At 49.8% G+C, this 25,578-nt stretch overlaps 1 protein-coding gene across 1 annotated transcript in view; it reads right to left on the bottom strand.

Moving 5' to 3' along the window:
* lrrk1 (leucine-rich repeat kinase 1) overlaps window positions 1-25,578 on the bottom strand; it is a 347,784-nt gene that overhangs the window by 171,525 nt on the left and 150,681 nt on the right. The window contains exons 7-9 of the mRNA XM_070858707.1: window positions 24,242-24,468; window positions 23,314-23,441; window positions 228-391 (exon numbers count right to left, since the gene is read on the bottom strand). Coding sequence (XP_070714808.1) covers window positions 228-391; window positions 23,314-23,441; window positions 24,242-24,468 — 519 coding nt within the window. The remainder of the gene's footprint in view (window positions 1-227; window positions 392-23,313; window positions 23,442-24,241; window positions 24,469-25,578) is intronic.

Genomic DNA, 25,578 nt, shown 5'->3' with positions numbered 1-25,578 from the left:
GGTTACAGTCCGATCCTTACCTTGAACACCAGCCTCCTGTTGCCTTTCCCAGTTCAAATCAGAAATACCCTTCACCATCTAAAAAGCCAAATCATGTCGTGTCTCAGTCTATTTGAGATCTGTTGAGGGCACAGTCCCCTCTTCCCACAGCATAATGATTTAAATTACTTTCAAACTTTTGTTCAGTTAAAATGAGTCCTTGATTAGTTCTGTAAAACTGTACTCACCAAAGGACAGGCCCAAGGCTCAGGAAAGTATTTGAGTGTATTCCGAGACACCTTCAGACTGCTGAGGGACTTGAAACAGTGCAGGAAGATTGTGGGCAAAAGCTCCAGGTTATTGTCCGACACATCAAGCTCCTGCAGCTTCCGCAATCCAATCCAGTTTGTTGCTGGAGGTAAAAGAATGGAACCATTCACTGACCGCACATAGTGGGACATGTAACTGACCGCTCACCCAGTGGGACATGGAACTGACCGCTCACAGGGGGACATGTAACTGACCGCACACAGTGGGATATCTAACTGACCACTTACACAGTGCGACATTTAAGTGACCACTCACAGTGAGACATGTAACTGGCCGTTCACACAGTGGGACATGTAACTGACCGCTCACACAGTGGGACATGTAACAGATCACTCACAGTGGAACATGTAACTGACCACTCACAGTGGGACATGTAACTGACCGCTCAGACAGTGGGACATGTAACTGACCGCTCACAGTGGGGCATGTAACTGACCACTCACAGTGGGGCATGTAACTGACCGCTCACAGTGAGACATGTAACTGACCACTCACAGGGGGACATGTAACTGACCACTCACAGTGGATTATGTAACTGACCACTCACAGTGGAACATGTAACTGACCTCTCATACAATGGGACATGTAACTGACCGCTCACAGTTAGACATGTAACTGACCGCTCACAGTGGGCATGTAACTGACCACTCACAGGGGGACATGTAACTGATCGCTCACACAGTGGGACATGTAACTGACTGCTCACAGTGGGACATGGAACTGACCACTCACTCGGTGGGACATGTAACTGACCACTCACAGGGGGACATGTAACTGACCACTCACATGGTGGAACATGTAACTGACCACGCACACAGTGGGACATGCAACTGACCACTCACAGTGGGACATGTAACCGCTCACAGTGGGTAATGTAACTGACCACTCTCACTGGGACATGTAACTGACCGCACACAGTGGGACATCTAACTGACCACTCACACAGTGCGACATTTAAGTGACCACTCACAGTGAGACATGTAACTGACCGCTCATAGTGGGACATGTAACTGACCACTCACACAGTGGGACATGTAACTGACCACTCACAGTGGGACATGTAACTGACCACTCACACAGCGGGACATGTAACTGATCAGTCACAATGAGGCATGTAACTGACCACACACATTGGGACATGTAACTGACCACTCACAGTGCGACATGTAACTGACCATTCACAGGGGGACATGTAACTGACCGCTCACACAGTGGGACATGTAACTGACTGCTCACAGTGGGACATGGAACTGACCACTCACTCGGTGGGACATGTCACTGACCGCTCACAGTGGGACATGTAACTGACCGCTCACACAGTGGGACATGTAACTGACCACTCATAGTGGGACATGTAACTGACCGCTCACCCAGTGGGACATGTAACTGACCGCTCACAGGGGGACATGTAACTGACCGCACACAGTGGGACATCTAACTGACCACTCACACAGTGCGACATTTAAGTGACCACTCACAGTGAGACATGTAACTGACCGCTCATAGTGGGACATGTAACTGACCACTCACACAGTGGGACATGTAACTGACCACTCACAGTGGGACATGTAACTGACCACTCACACAGCGGGACATGTAACTGATCAGTCACAATGAGGCATGTAACTGACCACACACATTGGGACATGTAACTGACCACTCACAGTGCGACATGTAACTGACCATTCACAGGGGGACATGTAACTGACCGCTCACAGTGGGGCATGTAACTGACCGCTCACAGTGAGACATTTAACTGACCACACACAGAGGGACATGTAACTGACCACTCACAGTGGGATATGTAACTGACCACTCACAGGCAAAAAATGGAACTGACCACTCACAGTGGGACATGTAACTGACCGCTCATACAATGGGACATGTAACTAACCGCTCACAGTTAGACATGTAACCAACCGCTCACAGTGGGCATGTAACTGACCGCTCACACAGTCAGACATGTAACTGACCACTCACAGTGGGACATGTAACTGACCGCTCACCCAGTGGGACATGTAACTGACCGCTCACAGGGGGACATGTAACTGACCACACACAGTGGGATATCTAACTGACCACTCTCACAGTGCGACATTTAAGTGACCACTCACAGTGAGACATGTAACTGACCGCTCACAGTGGGACATGTAACTGACCACTCACACAGTGGGACATGTAACTGACCGCTCACAGTGGGACATGTAACTGACTACTCACACAGCGGGACATGTAACTGACCACTCACAATGGGCCATGTAACTGACCACACACATTGGGACATGAAACTGATCGTTCACAGTGCGACATGTAACTGACCACACACAGTGGGACATATAACTGACCACCCACAGTGGGGCATGTAACTGACCGCTCACACAGTGGGACATGTAACAGATCACTCACAGGGGGACATTTAACTGACCACTCACAGTGGGACATGTAACTGACCGCTCACACAGTGGGACATGTAACTGACCACTCACAGTGGGCATGTAACTGACCACTCACAGGGGGACATGTAACTGACCACTCACAGGGGGACATATAACTGACTGCTCACAGTGGGACATGTAACTGACCGCTCACTCGGTGGGACATGTAACTGACCACTCACACAGTGGGACATGTAACTGACCACTCACAGTGGGACATGTAACGACTCACAGTGGGACATGTAACTGACCACTCTCACTGGGACATGTAACTGACCGCTCAGTGGGACATGTAACTGACCGCTCACACAGTGGGAAATGTAACTGACCGCTCACACAGTGGGACATCTAACTGACCACTCACACAGTGCGACATTTAAGTGACCACTCACAGTGAGACATGTAACTGACCGCTCATAGTGGGACATGTAACTGACCACTCACACAGTGGGACATGTAACTGACCACTCACAGTGCGACATGTAACTGACCACACACAGTGGCACATATAACTGACCACCCACAGTGGGGCATGTAACTGGCCGTTCACACAGTGGGGCATGTAACTGACCGCTCACACAGCGGGACATGTAACAGATCACTCACAGTGGAACATGTAACTGACCACTCACAGTGGGACATGTAACTGACCAATCACAGGGGGACATGTAACTGACCGTTCACAGTGGGGCATGGAACTGACCGCTCACAGTGAGACATTTAACTGACCGCTCACAGTGGGACATGTAACTGACCACTCACAATGGGACATCTAACTGACCACTCACAGTGGGATATGTAACTGACCACTCACAGGCGAAAAATGGAACTGACCACTCACAGTGGGACATGTAACTGACCGCTCATACAATGGGACATGTAACTGACCGCTCACAGTTAGACATGTAACTGACCGCTCACAGTGGGCATGTAACTGACCACTCACAGGGGGACATGTAACTGACCACTCACAGTGGGAAATGTAACTGACCACTCACACAGTGGGACATGTAACTGACCACTCACAGTGGGACATGTATATGACCGCTCACCCAGTGGGACATGTAACTGACCGCTCACAGTGGGACATGTAACTGACCACTCACACAGCGGGACATGTAACTGACCACTCACAATGGGCCATGTAACTGACCACACACATTGGGACATGAAACTGACCGCTCACAGTGCGACATGTAACTGACCACTCACAGTGGGAAATGTAACTGACCGCTCACACAGTGGGACATGTAACTGACCACTCACAGTGGGACATGTATATGACCGCTCACCCAGTGGGACATGTAACTGACCACACACATTGGGACATGAAACTGACCGCTCACCCAGTTGGACATGTAACTGACCGCACACAGTGAGACATGTAACTGACCACTCACAGTGGGACATGTAACTGACCGCTCACAGTGGGCCATGTAACTGACCACACACATTGGGACATGAAACTGATCGTTCACAGTGCGACATGTAACTGACCACACACAGTGGGACATATAACTGACCACCCACAGTGGGGCATGTAACTGGCCGTTCACACAGTGGGACATGTAACAGATCACTCACAGTGGAACATGTAACTGACCACTCACAGTGGGGCATGTAACTGACCAATCACAGGGGGACATGTAACTGACCGCTCACAGTGGGGCATGTAACTGACCGCTCACAGTGAGACATGTAACTGACCACTCACAGGGGGACATGTAACTGACCACTCACAGTGGATTATGTAACTGACCACTCACAGTGGGACATGTAACTGACCGCTCATACAATGGGACATGTAACTGACCGCTCACAGTTAGACATGTAACTGACCGCTCACAGTGGGCATGTAACTGATCACTCACAGGGGGACATTTAACTGACCACTCACAGTGGGACATGTAACTGACCACTCACAGTGAGACATGTAACTGACCACTCACAGTGGGACATGTAACTGACTGCTCACAGTGGGACATGTAACTGACCACTCACTCGGTGGGACATGTAACTGACCACTCACAGTGGGTATTGTAACTGACCACTCACATGGTGGGACATGTAACTGACCACTCACACAGTGGGATATGTAACTGACCACTCACAGTGGGACATGTAACGGCTCACAGTGGGACATGTAACTGACCACTCTCACTGGGACATGTAACTGACCGCTCAGTGGGACATGTAACTGACCGCTCACACAGTGGGAAATGTAACTGACCGCTCACACAGTGGGACATGTAACTGAGCACTCACAGTGGGACATGAAACTGACCACTCACAGTGGGACATGTCACTGACCGCTCACAGTGGGACATGTAACTGACCACTCACAGTGGGACATGTAACTGACCGCTCACACAGTGGGACATGTAACTGACCACTCACAGTGGGACATGTAGCTGACCACTCACAGTGGGACATGTAACTGACCGCACACAGTGGGACGTCTAACTGACCACTCACACAGTGCGACATTTAAGTGACCACTCACAGTGAGACATGTAACTGACCGCTCATAGTGGGACATGTAACTGACCGCTCACATTGGGATCATGTAACTGACCACTCACACAGCGGGACATGTAACTGATCAGTCATAATGGGGCATGTAACTGACCACTCACAGGGGGACATGTAACTGACCACTCACAGTGCGACATGTAACTGACCACTCACATTGGGACATGTAACTGACCACTCACAGTGAGACATGTAACTGACCACTCACAGTGGGACATGTAACTGACCGCTCACAGTGGGATCATGTAACTGACCACTCACACAGCGGGACATGTAACTGATCAGTCATAATGGGGCATGTAACTGACCACTCACAGTGGGACATGTAACGGCTCACAGTGGGACATGTAACTGACCAGTCTCACTGGGACATGTAACTGACCGCTCAGTGGGACATGTAACTGACCGCTCACACAGTGGGAAATGTAACTGACCGCTCACACAGTGGGACATGTAACTGAGCACTCACAGTGGGACATGAAACTGACCACTCACAGTGGGACATGTCACTGACCGCTCACAGTGGGACATGTAACTGACCACTCACAGTGGGACATGTAACTGACCGCTCACGCAGTGGGACATGTAACTGACCACTCACAGTGGGACATGTAACTGACCACTCACAGTGGGACATCTAACTGACCACTCACACAGTGCGACACTTAAGTGACCACTCACAGTGAGACATGTAACTGACCGCTCATAGTGGGACATGTAACTGACCGCTCACAGTGGGACATGTAACTGACCACTCACACAGCGGGACATGTAACTGATCAGTCATAATGGGGCATGTAACTGACCACTCACAGGGGGACATGTAACTGACCACTCACAGTGCGACATGTAACTGACCACTCACAGTGAGACATGTAACTGACCACTCACAGTGGGACATGTAACTGACCGCTCACAGTGGGACATGTAACTGACCACTCACAGGGGGACATGTAACTGACCACTCACACTGGGTCATGTAACTGACCGCTCACACAGTGGGACATGTAACTGACCGCTCACAGTGGGATATGTAACTGACCACTCACACATTGGGACATTTAAGTGACCTCTCACAGTGAGACATGTAACTGACCACACACATTGGGACAAGAAACTGACCGCTCACAGTGCGACATATAACTCAGCACACACAGTGGGACATGTTACTGACCACTCACAGTGGGACATTTAACTGACCACTCAGAGGGGGACATGTAACTGAACACTCACAGTGGGACACGTAACTGACCACTCATAGTGGGACATGTAACTGACCGCTCACAGTGGAACATGCAAATGACCACTCACAGTGGGGCATGTAACTGACCGCTCACACAGTGGGACATGTAACTGACCACTCACAATGGGACATGCAACTGACCACTCACACAGTGGGACTTGTAACTGACCGCTCAGACAGTGGGACATATAACTGACAACTCACAGTGGAACATTTAGCTGACCACTCACAGTGGGACATGTAACTGACCACTCACACGGTGGGACATGTAACTGTCCACTCACACAGTGGGACATGTAACTGACCACTCACAGTGGGGCATGTAACTGGCCGCTCACACACTGGGGCATGCAACTGACCGCTCACACAGTGGGACATGTAACTGACCAGTCACAGTGGAACATGCAAATGATCACTCACAATGGAACATGCTACTGACCACTTACAGGGGGACATGTAACTGACCACGCACACAGTGGGACATGTAACTGACCACTCACAGTGGGACATGTAACTGACCGCTCACAAAGTGGGACATGGAACTGACCACTCAGTGGGACATGTAACTGACCGCTCACAAAGTGAGTCATGTAACTGACCACTCACAATGGGACATGTAACTGACCACTCACACGGTGGGACATGTAACTGACCACTCACACAGTGGCACATGTAACTGACCGCTCACACAGTGGGACATGTAACTGACCACTCACAGTGGGACATGTAATTGACCACTCACGCAGTGGGAAATGTAACTGACCGCTCACACAGTGGGACATGTAACTGACCACTCACAGTGGAACATGTAACTGACCACTCACACAGTGGCACATGTAACTGACCACTCACATAGTGGGACATGTAACTGACCGCTCAGACAGTGGGACATGTAACTGACCACTCACAGTGGAACATTTAGCTGACCACTCACAGTGGAACATGTAACTGACCACTCACAGTGGAACATGTAACTGACCACTCGCAGTGGGACATGTAACTGACCGCTCATAGTGAGACATGTAACTGATCACACACATTGGAACATGTAACTGACCACACACATTGGGACATGTAACTGACCACACACATTGGGACATATAACTGACCACTCACACAGGGACATGTAACCGACCACACACATTGGGACAATTAATGACCACACACAATGGGACATGTAACTGTCCACTCACACAGTGGGACATGTAACTGACCACTCACAGTGGGGCATGTAACTGGCCGCTCACACACTGGGGCATGCAACTGACCGCTCACACAGTGGGACATGTAACTGACCAGTCACAGTGGAACATGCAAATGATCACTCACAATGGAACATGCTACTGACCACTTACAGGGGGACATGTAACTGACCACGCACACAGTGGGACATGTAACTGACCACTCACAGTGGGACATGTAACTGACCGCTCACAAAGTGGGACATGGAACTGACCACTCAGTGGGACATGTAACTGACCGCTCACAAAGTGAGTCATGTAACTGACCACTCACAATGGGACATGTAACTGACCACTCACACGGTGGGACATGTAACTGACCACTCACACAGTGGCACATGTAACTGACCGCTCACACAGTGGGACATGTAACTGACCACTCACAGTGGGACATGTAATTGACCACTCACGCAGTGGGAAATGTAACTGACCGCTCACACAGTGGGACATGTAACTGACCACTCACAGTGGGGCATTTAACTGACCACTCACAGGGGGACATGTAACTGAACACTCACAGTGGGACACGTAACTGACCACTCACAGTGGGACATGTAACTGACCACTCACAGTGGGACATGTAATTGACCGCTCAGACAGTGGGACATGTAACTGACCACTCACAGTGGAACATTTAGCTGACCACTCACAGTGGGACATGTAACTGAGCACTCACAGTGGGGCATGCAACTTACCGCTCACACAGTAGGACATTTCATTGACCGCTCACAGTTAGACATGTAACTGACCGCTCACAGTGGGACATGTAACTGACCACTCACAGTGAGACATGTAACTATCCATTCACACAGTGGGACATGTAACTAAGCACTCACAGTGGGGCATGTAACTTACCGCTCACACAGTAGGACATGTCATTGACCGCTCACAGTTAGACATGTAACTGACCGCTCACAGTGGGACATGTAACTGACCACTCACAGTGAGACATGTAACTGATCACTCACAGTGCGGCATGTAACTGACCACTCACAAGTGGGACATGTAACTGACCGCTCACAGTGGGACATGTAACTGACCGCTCACACAGTGGGACATGTAACTGACCACTCACACAGTGGGACATGTAACTGACCGCTCACAGTGGGACATGTAACTGACTACTCACACAGCGGGACATGTAACTGACCACTCACAATGGGCCATGTAACTGACCACACACATTGGGACATGAAACTGATCGTTCACAGTGCGACATGTAACTGACCACACACAGTGGGACATATAACTGACCACCCACAGTGGGGCATGTAACTGACCGCTCACACAGTGGGACATGTAACAGATCACTCACAGGGGGACATTTAACTGACCACTCACAGTGGGACATGTAACTGACCGCTCACACAGTGGGACATGTAACTGACCACTCACAGTGGGCATGTAACTGACCACTCACAGGGGGACATGTAACTGACCACTCACAGGGGGACATGTAACTGACTGCTCACAGTGGGACATGTAACTGACCGCTCACTCGGTGGGACATGTAACTGACCACTCACACAGTGGGACATGTAACTGACCACTCACAGTGGGACATGTAACGGCTCACAGTGGGACATGTAACTGACCACTCTCACTGGGACATGTAACTAACCGCTCAGTGGGACATGTAACTGACCGCTCACACAGTGGGAAATGTAACTGACCGCTCACACAGTGGGACATCTAACTGACCACTCACACAGTGCGACATTTAAGTGACCACTCACAGTGAGACATGTAACTGACCGCTCATAGTGGGACATGTAACTGACCACTCACACAGTGGGACATGTAACTGACCACTCACAGTGCGACATGTAACTGACCACACACAGTGGCACATATAACTGACCACCCACAGTGGGGCATGTAACTGGCCGTTCACACAGTGGGGCATGTAACTGACCGCTCACACAGCGGGACATGTAACAGATCACTCACAGTGGAACATGTAACTGACCACTCACAGTGGGACATGTAACTGACCAATCACAGGGGGACATGTAACTGACCGTTCACAGTGGGGCATGGAACTGACCGCTCACAGTGAGACATTTAACTGACCGCTCACAGTGGGACATGTAACTGACCACTCACAATGGGACATCTAACTGACCACTCACAGTGGGATATGTAACTGACTACTCACAGGCGAAAAATGGAACTGACCACTCACAGTGGGACATGTAACTGACCGCTCATACAATGGGACATGTAACTGACCGCTCACAGTTAGACATGTAACTGACCGCTCACAGTGGGCATGTAACTGACCACTCACAGGGGGACATGTAACTGACCACTCACAGTGGGAAATGTAACTGACCACTCACACAGTGGGACATGTAACTGACCACTCACAGTAGGACATGTATATGACCGCTCACCCAGTGGGACATGTAACTGACCGCTCACAGTGGGACATGTAACTGACCACTCACACAGCGGGACATGTAACTGACCACTCACAATGGGCCATGTAACTGACCACACACATTGGGACATGAAACTGACCGCTCACAGTGCGACATGTAACTGACCACTCACAGTGGGAAATGTAACTGACCGCTCACACAGTGGGACATGTAACTGACCACTCACAGTGGGACATGTATATGACCGCTCACCCAGTGGGACATGTAACTGACCACACACATTGGGACATGAAACTGACCGCTCACCCAGTTGGACATGTAACTGACCGCACACAGTGGGATATCTAACTGACCATTCACACAGTGCGACATTTAAGTGACCACTCACAGTGAGACATATAACTGACCGCTCACAGTGGGACATGTAACTGACCACTCACACAGTGGGACATGTAACTGACCACACACAGTGGGACATATAACTGACCACCCACAGTGGGGCATGTAACTGGCCGTTCACACAGTGGGACATGTAACAGATCACTCACAGTGGAACATGTAACTGACCACTCACAGTGGGGCATGTAACTGACTAATCACAGGGGGACATGTAACTGACCGCTCACAGTGGGGCATGTAACTGACCGCTCACAGTGAGACATGTAACTGACCACTCACAGGGGGACATGTAACTGACCACTCACAGTGGATTATGTAACTGACCACTCACAGTGGGACATGTAACTGACCGCTCATACAATGGGACATGTAACTGACCGCTCACAGTTAGACATGTAACTGACCGCTCACAGTGGGCATGTAACTGATCACTCACAGGGGGACATTTAACTGACCACTCACAGTGGGACATGTAACTGACCACTCACAGTGAGACATGTAACTGACCACTCACAGTGGGACATGTAACTGACTGCTCACAGTGGGACATGTAACTGACCACTCACTCGGTGGGACATGTAACTGACCACTCACAGTGGGTATTGTAACTGACCACTCACATGGTGGGACATGTAACTGACCACTCACACAGTGGGATATGTAACTGACCACTCACAGTGGGACATGTAACGGCTCACAGTGGGACATGTAACTGACCACTCTCACTGGGACATGTAACTGACCGCTCAGTGGGACATGTAACTGACCGCTCACACAGTGGGAAATGTAACTGACCGCTCACACAGTGGGACATGTAACTGAGCACTCACAGTGGGACATGAAACTGACCACTCACAGTGGGACATGTCACTGACCGCTCACAGTGGGACATGTAACTGACCACTCACAGTGGGACATGTAACTGACCGCTCACACAGTGGGACATGTAACTGACCACTCACAGTGGGACATGTAGCTGACCACTCACAGTGGGACATGTAACTGACCGCACACAGTGGGACATCTAACTGACCACTCACACAGTGCGACATTTAAGTGACCACTCACAGTGAGACATGTAACTGACCGCTCATAGTGGGACATGTAACTGACCGCTCACATTGGGATCATGTAACTGACCACTCACACAGCGGGACATGTAACTGATCAGTCATAATGGGGCATGTAACTGACCACTCACAGGGGGACATGTAACTGACCACTCACAGTGTGACATGTAACTGACCACTCACATTGGGACATGTAACTGACCACTCACAGTGAGACATGTAACTGACCACTCACAGTGGGACATGTAACTGACCGCTCACAGTGGGATCATGTAACTGACCACTCACAGCGGGACATGTAACTGATCAGTCATAATGGGGCATGTAACTGACCACTCACAGTGGGACATGTAACGGCTCACAGTGGGACATGTAACTGACCAGTCTCACTGGGACATGTAACTGACCGCTCAGTGGGACATGTAACTGACCGCTCACACAGTGGGAAATGTAACTGACCGCTCACACAGTGGGACATGTAACTGAGCACTCACAGTGGGACATGAAACTGACCACTCACAGTGGGACATGTCACTGACCGCTCACAGTGGGACATGTAACTGACCACTCACAGTGGGACATGTAACTGACTGCTCACGCAGTGGGACATGTAACTGACCACTCACAGTGGGACATGTAACTGACCACTCACAGTGGGACATCTAACTGACCACTCACACAGTGCGACACTTAAGTGACCACTCACAGTGAGACATGTAACTGACCGCTCATAGTGGGACATGTAACTGACCGCTCACAGTGGGACATGTAACTGACCACTCACACAGCGGGACATGTAACTGATCAGTCATAATGGGGCATGTAACTGACAACTCACAGTGGAACATTTAGCTGACCACTCACAGTGGGACATGTAACTGACCACTCACACGGTGGGACATGTAACTGTCCACTCACACAGTGGGACATGTAACTGACCACTCACAGTGGGGCATGTAACTGGCCGCTCACACACTGGGGCATGCAACTGACCGCTCACACAGTGGGACATGTAACTGACCAGTCACAGTGGAACATGCAAATGATCACTCACAATGGAACATGCTACTGACCACTTACAGGGGGACATGTAACTGACCACGCACACAGTGGGACATGTAACTGACCACTCACAGTGGGACATGTAACTGACCGCTCACAAAGTGGGACATGGAACTGACCACTCAGTGGGACATGTAACTGACCGCTCACAAAGTGAGTCATGTAACTGACCACTCACAATGGGACATGTAACTGACCACTCACACGGTGGGACATGTAACTGACCACTCACACAGTGGCACATGTAACTGACCGCTCACACAGTGGGACATGTAACTGACCACTCACAGTGGGACATGTAATTGACCACTCACGCAGTGGGAAATGTAACTGACCGCTCACACAGTGGGACATGTAACTGACCACTCACAGTGGGGCATTTAACTGACCACTCACAGGGGGACATGTAACTGAACACTCACAGTGGGACACGTAACTGACCACTCACAGTGGGACATGTAACTGACCGCTCACAGTGGGACATGTAACTGACCGCTCAGACAGTGGGACATGTAACTGACCACTCACAGTGGAACATTTAGCTGACCACTCACAGTGGGACATGTAACTGAGCACTCACAGTGGGGCATGCAACTTACCGCTCACACAGTAGGACATGTCATTGACCGCTCACAGTTAGACATGTAACTGACCGCTCACAGTGGGACATGTAACTGACCACTCACAGTGAGACATGTAACTATCCACTCACACAGTGGGACATGTAACTAAGCACTCACAGTGGGGCATGTAACTTACCGCTCACACAGTAGGACATGTCATTGACCGCTCACAGTTAGACATGTAACTGACCGCTCACAGTGGGACATGTAACTGACCACTCACAGTGAGACATGTAACTGATCACTCACAGTGCGGCATGTAACTGACCACTCACAAGTGGGACATGTAACTGACCGCTCACAGTGGGACATGTAACTGACCGCTCACACAGTGGGACATGTAACTGACCACTCACAGTGGGACATGTAACTGACCGCTCACAGTGGGACATGTAACTTACCACTCACACAGTTGAACATGTAACTGACCATTCACACAGTGGGACATGTAACTGACCGCTCACACAGTGGGACATGTAACTGACTACTCACAGTGGGACATGTAACTGACCGCTCACACAGTGGGACATGTAACTGACCACTCACACAGTGGGACATGTAACTGACCGCTCACAGTGGGACATGTAACTGACTACTCACACAGCGGGACATGTAACTGACCACTCACAATGGGCCATGTAACTGACCACACACATTGGGACATGAAACTGATCGTTCACAGTGCGACATGTAACTGACCACACACAGTGGGACATATAACTGACCACCCACAGTGGGGCATGTAACTGACCGCTCACACAGTGGGACATGTAACAGATCACTCACAGGGGGACATTTAACTGACCACTCACAGTGGGACATGTAACTGACCGCTCACACAGTGGGACATGTAACTGACCACTCACAGTGGGCATGTAACTGACCACTCATAGGGGGACATGTAACTGACCACTCACAGGGGGACATGTAACTGACTGCTCACAGTGGGACATGTAACTGACCGCTCACTCGGTGGGACATGTAACTGACCACTCACACAGTGGGACATGTAACTGACCACTCACAGTGGGACATGTAACGGCTCACAGTGGGACATGTAACTGACCACTCTCACTGGGACATGTAACTGACCGCTCAGTGGGACATGTAACTGACCGCTCACACAGTGGGAAATGTAACTGACCGCTCACACAGTGGGACATCTAACTGACCACTCACACAGTGCGACATTTAAGTGACCACTCACAGTGAGACATGTAACTGACCGCTCATAGTGGGACATGTAACTGACCACTCACACAGTGGGACATGTAACTGACCACTCACAGTGCGACATGTAACTGACCACACACAGTGGCACATATAACTGACCACCCACAGTGGGGCATGTAACTGGCCGTTCACACAGTGGGGCATGTAACTGACCGCTCACACAGCGGGACATGTAACAGATCACTCACAGTGGAACATGTAACTGACCACTCACAGTGGGACATGTAACTGACCAATCACAGGGGGACATGTAACTGACCGTTCACAGTGGGGCATGGAACTGACCGCTCACAGTGAGACATTTAACTGACCGCTCACAGTGGGACATGTAACTGACCACTCACAATGGGACATCTAACTGACCACTCACAGTGGGATATGTAACTGACCACTCACAGGCGAAAAATGGAACTGACCACTCACAGTGGGACATGTAACTGACCGCTCATACAATGGGACATGTAACTGACCGCTCACAGTTAGACATGTAACTGACCGCTCACAGTGGGCATGTAACTGACCACTCACAGGGGGACATGTAACTGACCACTCACAGTGGGAAATGTAACTGACCACTCACACAGTGGGACATGTAACTGACCACTCACAGTGGGACATGTATATGACCGCTCACCCAGTGGGACATGTAACTGACCGCTCACAGTGGGACATGTAACTGACCACTCACACAGCGGGACATGTAACTGACCACTCACAATGGGCCATGTAACTGACCACACACATTGGGACATGAAACTGACCGCTCACAGTGCGACATGTAACTGACCACTCACAGTGGGGAATGTAACTGACCGCTCACACAGTGGGACATGTAACTGACCACTCACAGTGGGACATGTATATGACCGCTCACCCAGTGGGACATGTAACTGACCACACACATTGGGACATGAAACTGACCGCTCACCCAGTTGGACATGTAACTGACCGCACACAGTGGGATATCTAACTGACCATTCACACAGTGCGACATTTAAGTGACCACTCACAGTGCGACATTTAAGTGACCACTCACAGTGAGACATGTAACTGACCGCTCATAGTGGGACATGTAACTGACCACTCACACAGTGGGACATGTAACTGACCACTCACAGTGCGACATGTAACTGACCACACACAGTGGCACATATAACTGACCACCCACAGTGGGGCATGTAACTGGCCGTTCACACAGTGGGGCATGTAACTGACCGCTCACACAGCGGGACATGTAACAGATCACTCACAGTGGAACATGTAACTGACCACTCACAGTGGGACATGTAACTGACCAATCACAGGGGGACATGTAACTGACCGTTCACAGTGGGGCATGGAACTGACCGCTCACAGTGAGACATTTAACTGACCGCTCACAGTGGGACATGTAACTGACCACTCACAATGGGACATCTAACTGACCACTCACAGTGGGATATGTAACTGACCACTCACAGGCGAAAAATGGAACTGACCACTCACAGTGGGACATGTAACTGACCGCTCATACAATGGGACATGTAACTGACCGCTCACAGTTAGACATGTAACTGACCGCTCACAGTGGGCATGTAACTGACCACTCACAGGGGGACATGTAACTGACCACTCACAGTGGGAAATGTAACTGACCACTCACACAGTGGGACATGTAACTGACCACTCACAGTGGGACATGTATATGACCGCTCACCCAGTGGGACATGTAACTGACCGCTCACAGTGGGACATGTAACTGACCACTCACACAGCGGGACATGTAACTGACCACTCACAATGGGCCATGTAACTGACCACACACATTGGGACATGAAACTGACCGCTCACAGTGCGACATGTAACTGACCACTCACAGTGGGGAATGTAACTGACCGCTCACACAGTGGGACATGTAACTGACCACTCACAGTGGGACATGTATATGACCGCTCACCCAGTGGGACATGTAACTGACCACACACATTGGGACATGAAACTGACCGCTCACCCAGTTGGACATGTAACTGACCGCACACAGTGGGATATCTAACTGACCATTCACACAGTGCGACATTTAAGTGACCACTCACAGTGAGACATATAACTGACCGCTCACAGTGGGACATGTAACTGACCACTCACACAGTGGGACATGTAACTGACCACACACAGTGGGACATATAACTGACCACCCACAGTGGGGCATGTAACTGGCCGTTCACACAGTGGGACATGTAACAGATCACTCACAGTGGAACATGTAACTGACCACTCACAGTGGGGCATGTAACTGACCAATCACAGGGGGACATGTAACTGACCGCTCACAGTGGGGCATGTAACTGACCGCTCACAGTGGGCATGTAACTGATCACTCACAGGGGGACATTTAACTGACCACTCACAGTGGGACATGTAACTGACCACTCACAGTGAGACATGTAACTGACCACTCACAGTGGGACATGTAACTGACTGCTCACAGTGGGACATGTAACTGACCACTCACTCGGTGGGACATGTAACTGACCACTCACAGTGGGTATTGTAACTGACCACTCACATGGTGGGACATGTAACTGACCACTCACACAGTGGGATATGTAACTGACCACTCACAGTGGGACATGTAACGGCTCACAGTGGGACATGTAACTGACCACTCTCACTGGGACATGTAACTGACCGCTCAGTGGGACATGTAACTGACCGCTCACACAGTGGGAAATGTAACTGACCGCTCACACAGTGGGACATGTAACTGAGCACTCACAGTGGGACATGAAACTGACCACTCACAGTGGGACATGTCACTGACCGCTCACAGTGGGACATGTAACTGACCACTCACAGTGGGACATGTAACTGACCGCTCACACAGTGGGACATGTAACTGACCACTCACAGTGGGACATGTAGCTGACCACTCACAGTGGGACATGTAACTGACCGCACACAGTGGGACATCTAACTGACCACTCACACAGTGCGACATTTAAGTGACCACTCACAGTGAGACATGTAACTGACCGCTCATAGTGGGACATGTAACTGACCGCTCACATTGGGATCATGTAACTGACCACTCACACAGCGGGACATGTAACTGATCAGTCATAATGGGGCATGTAACTGACCACTCACAGGGGGACATGTAACTGACCACTCACAGTGCGACATGTAACTGACCACTCACATTGGGACATGTAACTGACCACTCACAGTGAGACATGTAACTGACCACTCACAGTGGGACATGTAACTGACCGCTCACAGTGGGATCATGTAACTGACCACTCACACAGCGGGACATGTAACTGATCAGTCATAATGGGGCATGTAACTGACCACTCACAGTGGGACATGTAACGGCTCACAGTGGGACATGTAACTGACCAGTCTCACTGGGACATGTAACTGACCGCTCAGTGGGACATGTAACTGACCGCTCACACAGTGGGAAATGTAACTGACCGCTCACACAGTGGGACATGTAACTGAGCACTCACAGTGGGACATGAAACTGACCACTCACAGTGGGACATGTCACTGACCGCTCACAGTGGGACATGTAACTGACCACTCACAGTGGGACATGTAACTGACCGCTCACGCAGTGGGACATGTAACTGACCACTCACAGTGGGACATGTAACTGACCACTCACAGTGGGACATGTAACTGACCACTCACAGTGGGACATCTAACTGACCACTCACACAGTGCGACACTTAAGTGACCACTCACAGTGAGACATGTAACTGACCGCTCATAGTGGGACATGTAACTGACCGCTCACAGTGGGACATGTAACTGACCACTCACACAGCGGGACATGTAACTGATCAGTCATAATGGGGCATGTAACTGACCACTCACAGGGGGACATGTAACTGACCACTCACAGTGCGACATGTAACTGACCACACACATTGGGACATGTAACTGACCACTCACAGTGAGACATGTAACTGACCACTCACAGTGGGACATGTAACTGACCGCTCACAGTGGGACATGTAACTGACCACTCACAGGGGGACATGTAACTGACCACTCACACTGGGTCATGTAACTGACCGCTCACACAGTGGGACATGTAACTGACCGCTCACAGTGGGATATGTAACTGACCACTCACACATTGGGACATTTAAGTGACCTCTCACAGTGAGACATGTAACTGACCACACACATTGGGACAAGAAACTGACCGCTCACAGTGCGACATATAACTCAGCACACACAGTGGGACATGTTACTGACCACTCACAGTGGGACATTTAACTGACCACTCAGAGGGGGACATGTAACTGAACACTCACAGTGGGACACGTAACTGACCACTCATAGTGGGACATGTAACTGACCGCTCACAGTGGAACATGCAAATGACCACTCACAGTGGGGCATGTAACTGACCGCTCACACAGTGGGACATGTAACTGACCACTCACAATGGGACATGCAACTGACCACTCACACAGTGGGACTTGTAACTGACCGCTCAGACAGTGGGACATATAACTGACAACTCACAGTGGAACATTTAGCTGACCACTCACAGTGGGACATGTAACTGACCACTCACACGGTGGGACATGTAACTGTCCACTCACACAGTGGGACATGTAACTGACCACTCACAGTGGGGCATGTAACTGGCCGCTCACACACTGGGGCATGCAACTGACCGCTCACACAGTGGGACATGTAACTGACCAGTCACAGTGGAACATGCAAATGATCACTCACAATGGAACATGCTACTGACCACTTACAGGGGGACATGTAACTGACCACGCACACAGTGGGACATGTAACTGACCACTCACAGTGGGACATGTAACTGACCGCTCACAAAGTGGGACATGGAACTGACCACTCAGTGGGACATGTAACTGACCGCTCACAAAGTGAGTCATGTAACTGACCACTCACAATGGGACATGTAACTGACCACTCACACGGTGGGACATGTAACTGACCACTCACACAGTGGCACATGTAACTGACCGCTCACACAGTGGGACATGTAACTGACCACTCACACAGCGGGACATGTAACTGATCAGTCATAATGGGGCATGTAACTGACCACTCACAGTGGGACATGTAACGGCTCACAGTGGGACATGTAACTGACCAGTCTCACTGGGACATGTAACTGACCGCTCAGTGGGACATGTAACTGACCGCTCACACAGTGGGAAATGTAACTGACCGCTCACACAGTGGGACATGTAACTGAGCACTCACAGTAGGACATGAAACTGACCACTCACAGTGGGACATGTCACTGACCGCTCACAGTGGGACATGTAACTGACCACTCACAGTGGGACATGTAACTGACCGCTCACGCAGTGGGACATGTAACTGACCACTCACAGTGGGACATGTAACTGACCACTCACAGTGGGACATGTAACTGACCACTCACAGTGGGACATCTAACTGACCACTCACACAGTGCGACACTTAAGTGACCACTCACAGTGAGACATGTAACTGACCGCTCATAGTGGGACATGTAACTGACCGCTCACAGTGGGACATGTAACTGACCACTCACACAGCGGGACATGTAACTGATCAGTCATAATGGGGCATGTAACTGACCACTCACAGGGGGACATGTAACTGACCACTCACAGTGCGACATGTAACTGACCACACACATTGGGACATGTAACTGACCACTCACAGTGAGACATGTAACTGACCACTCACAGTGGGACATGTAACTGACCGCTCACAGTGGGACATGTAACTGACCACTCACAGGGGGACATGTAACTGACCACTCACACTGGGTCATGTAACTGACCGCTCACACAGTGGGACATGTAACTGACCGCTCACAGTGGGATATGTAACTGACCACTCACACATTGGGACATTTAAGTGACCTCTCACAGTGAGACATGTAACTGACCACACACATTGGGACAAGAAACTGACCGCTCACAGTGCGACATATAACTCAGCACACACAGTGGGACATGTTACTGACCACTCACAGTGGGACATTTAACTGACCACTCAGAGGGGGACATGTAACTGAACACTCACAGTGGGACACGTAACTGACCACTCATAGTGGGACATGTAACTGACCGCTCACAGTGGAACATGCAAATGACCACTCACAGTGGGGCATGTAACTGACCGCTCACACAGTGGGACATGTAACTGACCACTCACAATGGGACATGCAACTGACCACTCACACAGTGGGACTTGTAACTGACCGCTCAGACAGTGGGACATATAACTGACAACTCACAGTGGAACATTTAGCTGACCACTCACAGTGGGACATGTAACTGACCACTCACACGGTGGGACATGTAACTGTCCACTCACACAGTGGGACATGTAACTGACCACTCACAGTTGGGCATGTAACTGGCCGCTCACACACTGGGGCATGCAACTGACCGCTCACACAGTGGGACATGTAACTGACCAGTCACAGTGGAACATGCAAATGATCACTCACAATGGAACATGCTACTGACCACTTACAGGGGGACATGTAACTGACCACGCACACAGTGGGACATGTAACTGACCACTCACAAAGTGGGACATGGAACTGACCACTCAGTGGGACATGTAACTGACCGCTCACAAAGTGAGTCATGTAACTGACCACTCACAATGGGACATGTAACTGACCACTCACACGGTGGGACATGTAACTGACCACTCACACAGTGGCACATGTAACTGACCGCTCACACAGTGGGACATGTAACTGACCACTCACAGTGGGACATGTAATTGACCACTCACGCAGTGGGAAATGTAACTGACCGCTCACACAGTGGGACATGTAACTGACCACTCACAGTGGAACATGTAACTGACCACTCACACAGTGGCACATGTAACTGACCACTCACATAGTGGGACATGTAACTGACCGCTCAGACAGTGGGACATGTAACTGACCACTCACAGTGGAACATTTAGCTGACCACTCACAGTGGGACATGTAACTGACCACTCACAGTGGAACATGTAACTGACCACTCGCAGTGGGACATGTAACTGACCGCTCATAGTGAGACATGTAACTGATCACACACATTGGAACATGTAACTGACCACACACATTGGGACATGTAACTGACCACACACATTGGGACATATAACTGACCACTCACACAGGGACATGTAACCGACCACACACATTGGGACAATTAATGACCACACACAATGGGACATGTAACTGTCCACTCACACAGTGGGACATGTAACTGACCACTCACAGTGGGGCATGTAACTGGCCGCTCACACACTGGGGCATGCAACTGACCGCTCACACAGTGGGACATGTAACTGACCAGTCACAGTGGAACATGCAAATGATCACTCACAATGGAACATGCTACTGACCACTTACAGGGGGACATGTAACTGACCACGCACACAGTGGGACATGTAACTGACCACTCACAGTGGGACATGTAACTGACCGCTCACAAAGTGGGACATGGAACTGACCACTCAGTGGGACATGTAACTGACCGCTCACAAAGTGAGTCATGTAACTGACCACTCACAATGGGACATGTAACTGACCACTCACACGGTGGGACATGTAACTGACCACTCACACAGTGGCACATGTAACTGACCGCTCACACAGTGGGACATGTAACTGACCACTCACAGTGGGACATGTAATTGACCACTCACGCAGTGGGAAATGTAACTGACCGCTCACACAGTGGGACATGTAACTGACCACTCACAGTGGGGCATTTAACTGACCACTCACAGGGGGACATGTAACTGAACACTCACAGTGGGACACGTAACTGACCACTCACAGTGGGACATGTAACTGACCGCTCACAGTGGGACATGTAACTGACCGCTCAGACAGTGGGACATGTAACTGACCACTCACAGTGGAACATTTAGCTGACCACTCACAGTGGGACATGTAACTGAGCACTCACAGTGGGGCATGCAACTTACCGCTCACACAGTAGGACATGTCATTGACCGCTCACAGTTAGACATGTAACTGACCGCTCACAGTGGGACATGTAACTGACCACTCACAGTGAGACATGTAACTATCCACTCACACAGTGGGACATGTAACTAAGCACTCACAGTGGGGCATGTAACTTACCGCTCACACAGTAGGACATGTCATTGACCGCTCACAGTTAGACATGTAACTGACCGCTCACAGTGGGACATGTAACTGACCACTCACAGTGAGACATGTAACTGATCACTCACAGTGCGGCATGTAACTGACCACTCACAAGTGGGACATGTAACTGACCGCTCACAGTGGGACATGTAACTGACCGCTCACACAGTGGGACATGTAACTGACCACTCACAGTGGGACATGTAACTGACCGCTCACAGTGGGACATGTAACTTACCACTCACACAGTTGAACATGTAACTGACCATTCACACAGTGGGACATGTAACTGACCGCTCACACAGTGGGACATGTAACTGACTACTCACAGTGGGACATGTAACTGACCGCTCACACAGTAGGACATGTAACTGACCACTCACAGTGGGACATGTAACTGACCGCTCACAGTGGGACATGTAACTGACCACTCACAATGAGACATGTAACTGACCACTCACAGTGGGACATGTAACTGACCACTCACAGTGGGACATATAACTGACCACTCACACATTGGGACATGTAACTGACCACTCACAGTGGGACATGTAACTGACCGCTCACAGTGGGACATGTAATGACCGCTCACATGATGTAAAGATTCGATTGCTGTACCTTTTTCCTCATCAAATAACTTGTCGAGCAAATTTCTGAAAGCTTTGAGCTTCTGAAGCTTTGGGAGATGCAGGAAGCCGGTGGGCAGGCAGCTCAGTTGGTTCCTGGACACATCGATCTCCAGTATTCTGAAGCAGCGTAACATAATACCGTTAGTTCCATTGTTGATGCTAGTCGCACTATGCTCTCTCACTCTGTACATAATGTTTCATTCCAAAAAGTACCGAATCTGAGAATTTGCTCCGTACTGGTTCTAACTTTGAATTGGGTTCAGAGATGAATTTATGCTCAATACAGACAACTAAGAACTATGGCAGGATTTGGCTTACTTGAACCCGTTTACCGTTGAGGGTCCCATCCTAGTATCTGCATCAGTTCAAGAGCTTGGTGCGTAAACCATTCAACTGTACAACACAGTGTAATTTAAAGGCTTGGCATCGTCGTCATGCAACGGTTGCTAGAAGTGCAAACAGAAAATGCTGGGACCACAGAGCAGCTCAGTCAGTGCGTGAGGAGGGGACAGCCAGCTTTACAGATTCGGTGAAAACCAACGTTCCCTGTAAACTGCGCGCATAAGCAGCGGCGCAGTAACCTGCAAGGTCCCGCGCAGGGTGCTGACCGGCCTTTCCATTGTAAATGCTGCGCATGTGTAGAATAAAATTGAAATAAACAGGCAGCGCAGCTAAGAGAACATTCTTTTCGAAGAGGTTTTGGAGCTCCTTTCCTCTCCTCTCTCCTCACACACTGCCTGACCTCCTGCATGTTGCCAGCATTTTCTGTTTTCCTTTCAGATTTCCAGCATCTGCAGTTTTTACAGTCACTAGTTTAACCGCTTTTGTTTTTTTCCTGTCCTTTAACACTGAGACACCGTCAGTACAATTTAAAACGCGCTCGGCCCCTCAATCCTTGCCTTGGCTTTGTCACTTACCCCGTGCAGAGAATTTCTTCCGATGAGGTTGCATTGGGCAAGTCCTTCAGCTGGTTTGCAGACAAGTTCAGTTTTTTCAGATGCACTAATCCCCAAGGAATGACTGAAGGAAGGAACGGGAGGCTGTTCCTAGACAGATCGAGTTCTGTTATTTGATTGGACATATCTATGAACCAGTCTAACTCCAACCAAGGCAGCTTCAGGCGAGACCAATTCAGTGACAGGCCCTGCAATTCAAACACAAGAATCATAGAACCTCACAGCTCAGGAGGCCATTCGGCCCATCGTGTGTGTGCCGGCTCTGTGACAGAGCCATCCAATTAGTCCCTCGCTCTTTCCCCAAAGCTCAGCAAATTTTTATTTTTCAAGTATTTATCCAATTTTCTTTTGAAAGTTGTTATTGAATCTGCTCCCACCGCCCTTTCAGGCACCGCGTTCCAGATCACAACAATTCACTGCGTAAAATATTTCTCCTCATCGCCCCTCTGGTCCTTTTGCCAATTGTTGTATATCTGCATCCTCTGGTTACCCCGACCCTCCCACAGCCATTTCACTTTCACTTCAAAATTCTGGATGGCAACAGCTTTTTCAAGTAATTCATGCCAGAACTCTGGTACTTCAAATACATTTCAGAAATATGATCTTTTATAAGAGAAAGGTCCAAATATTTGAAATGAGGTCACGGGGCCGGGGGGGTTGCGTTTACAGCCCATGAGTGAGCATCACTAATATTTCAATGACAAAAATCTTCTACCATTCATGGAGAGAAATCCAAATAATTCTGTTAGATTTCTCTACCCTGGGTTAAAATCAGGGGCTGAATTTCCGCAGGGTTCTCTGCGACCAGAAAAACTATCTGTAAAGCACTTGGTGCACCCACGTCCCGCGATCGGGCACATCACCGACACACATAGCTACCCTGTACCTCGCTGACAGACTCAAAGCCCCATTGGCTTGGCCCTACAATCCTGTGTACAGTTCGACAGGTTACTGCAAGTGCTGAGATACAAATCTTCGAATGCCGAGCTCAGATTGTACATCGGCAACAGCAGATCTCCCATGGCGATGCTCATGGGCAGATCTCCCATGGTGATGCTCATGGGCAGATCTCCCATGGCGATGCTCATAGGTAGTCTAAGCCTGGAGCAGGATTGTGAAGTTCAGCTGCTCACCTGGCCTGTCCCTTTAAGGCCACTGGGCAGTTCCGGTGGTCTAAATCGGCACAACATGAGGTCAATTAAAGGTCACCCACTGCTGCTGGGAGAGGTTTCTCCAGATTGGTAGCGGCTTGGCTCGCTCTTGAGGAATGGAAAGGACTCAAGGCCAGAAAACCAGCA

The sequence above is a fragment of the Pristiophorus japonicus genome, chromosome 17 (genome assembly GCF_044704955.1).
Source record: "Pristiophorus japonicus isolate sPriJap1 chromosome 17, sPriJap1.hap1, whole genome shotgun sequence".
NCBI classification, from domain to species: domain Eukaryota; kingdom Metazoa; phylum Chordata; class Chondrichthyes; family Pristiophoridae; genus Pristiophorus; species Pristiophorus japonicus.
Note: the sequence above shows the minus strand (reverse complement) of the source record. Positions and strands in the feature narration are given on the sequence as shown.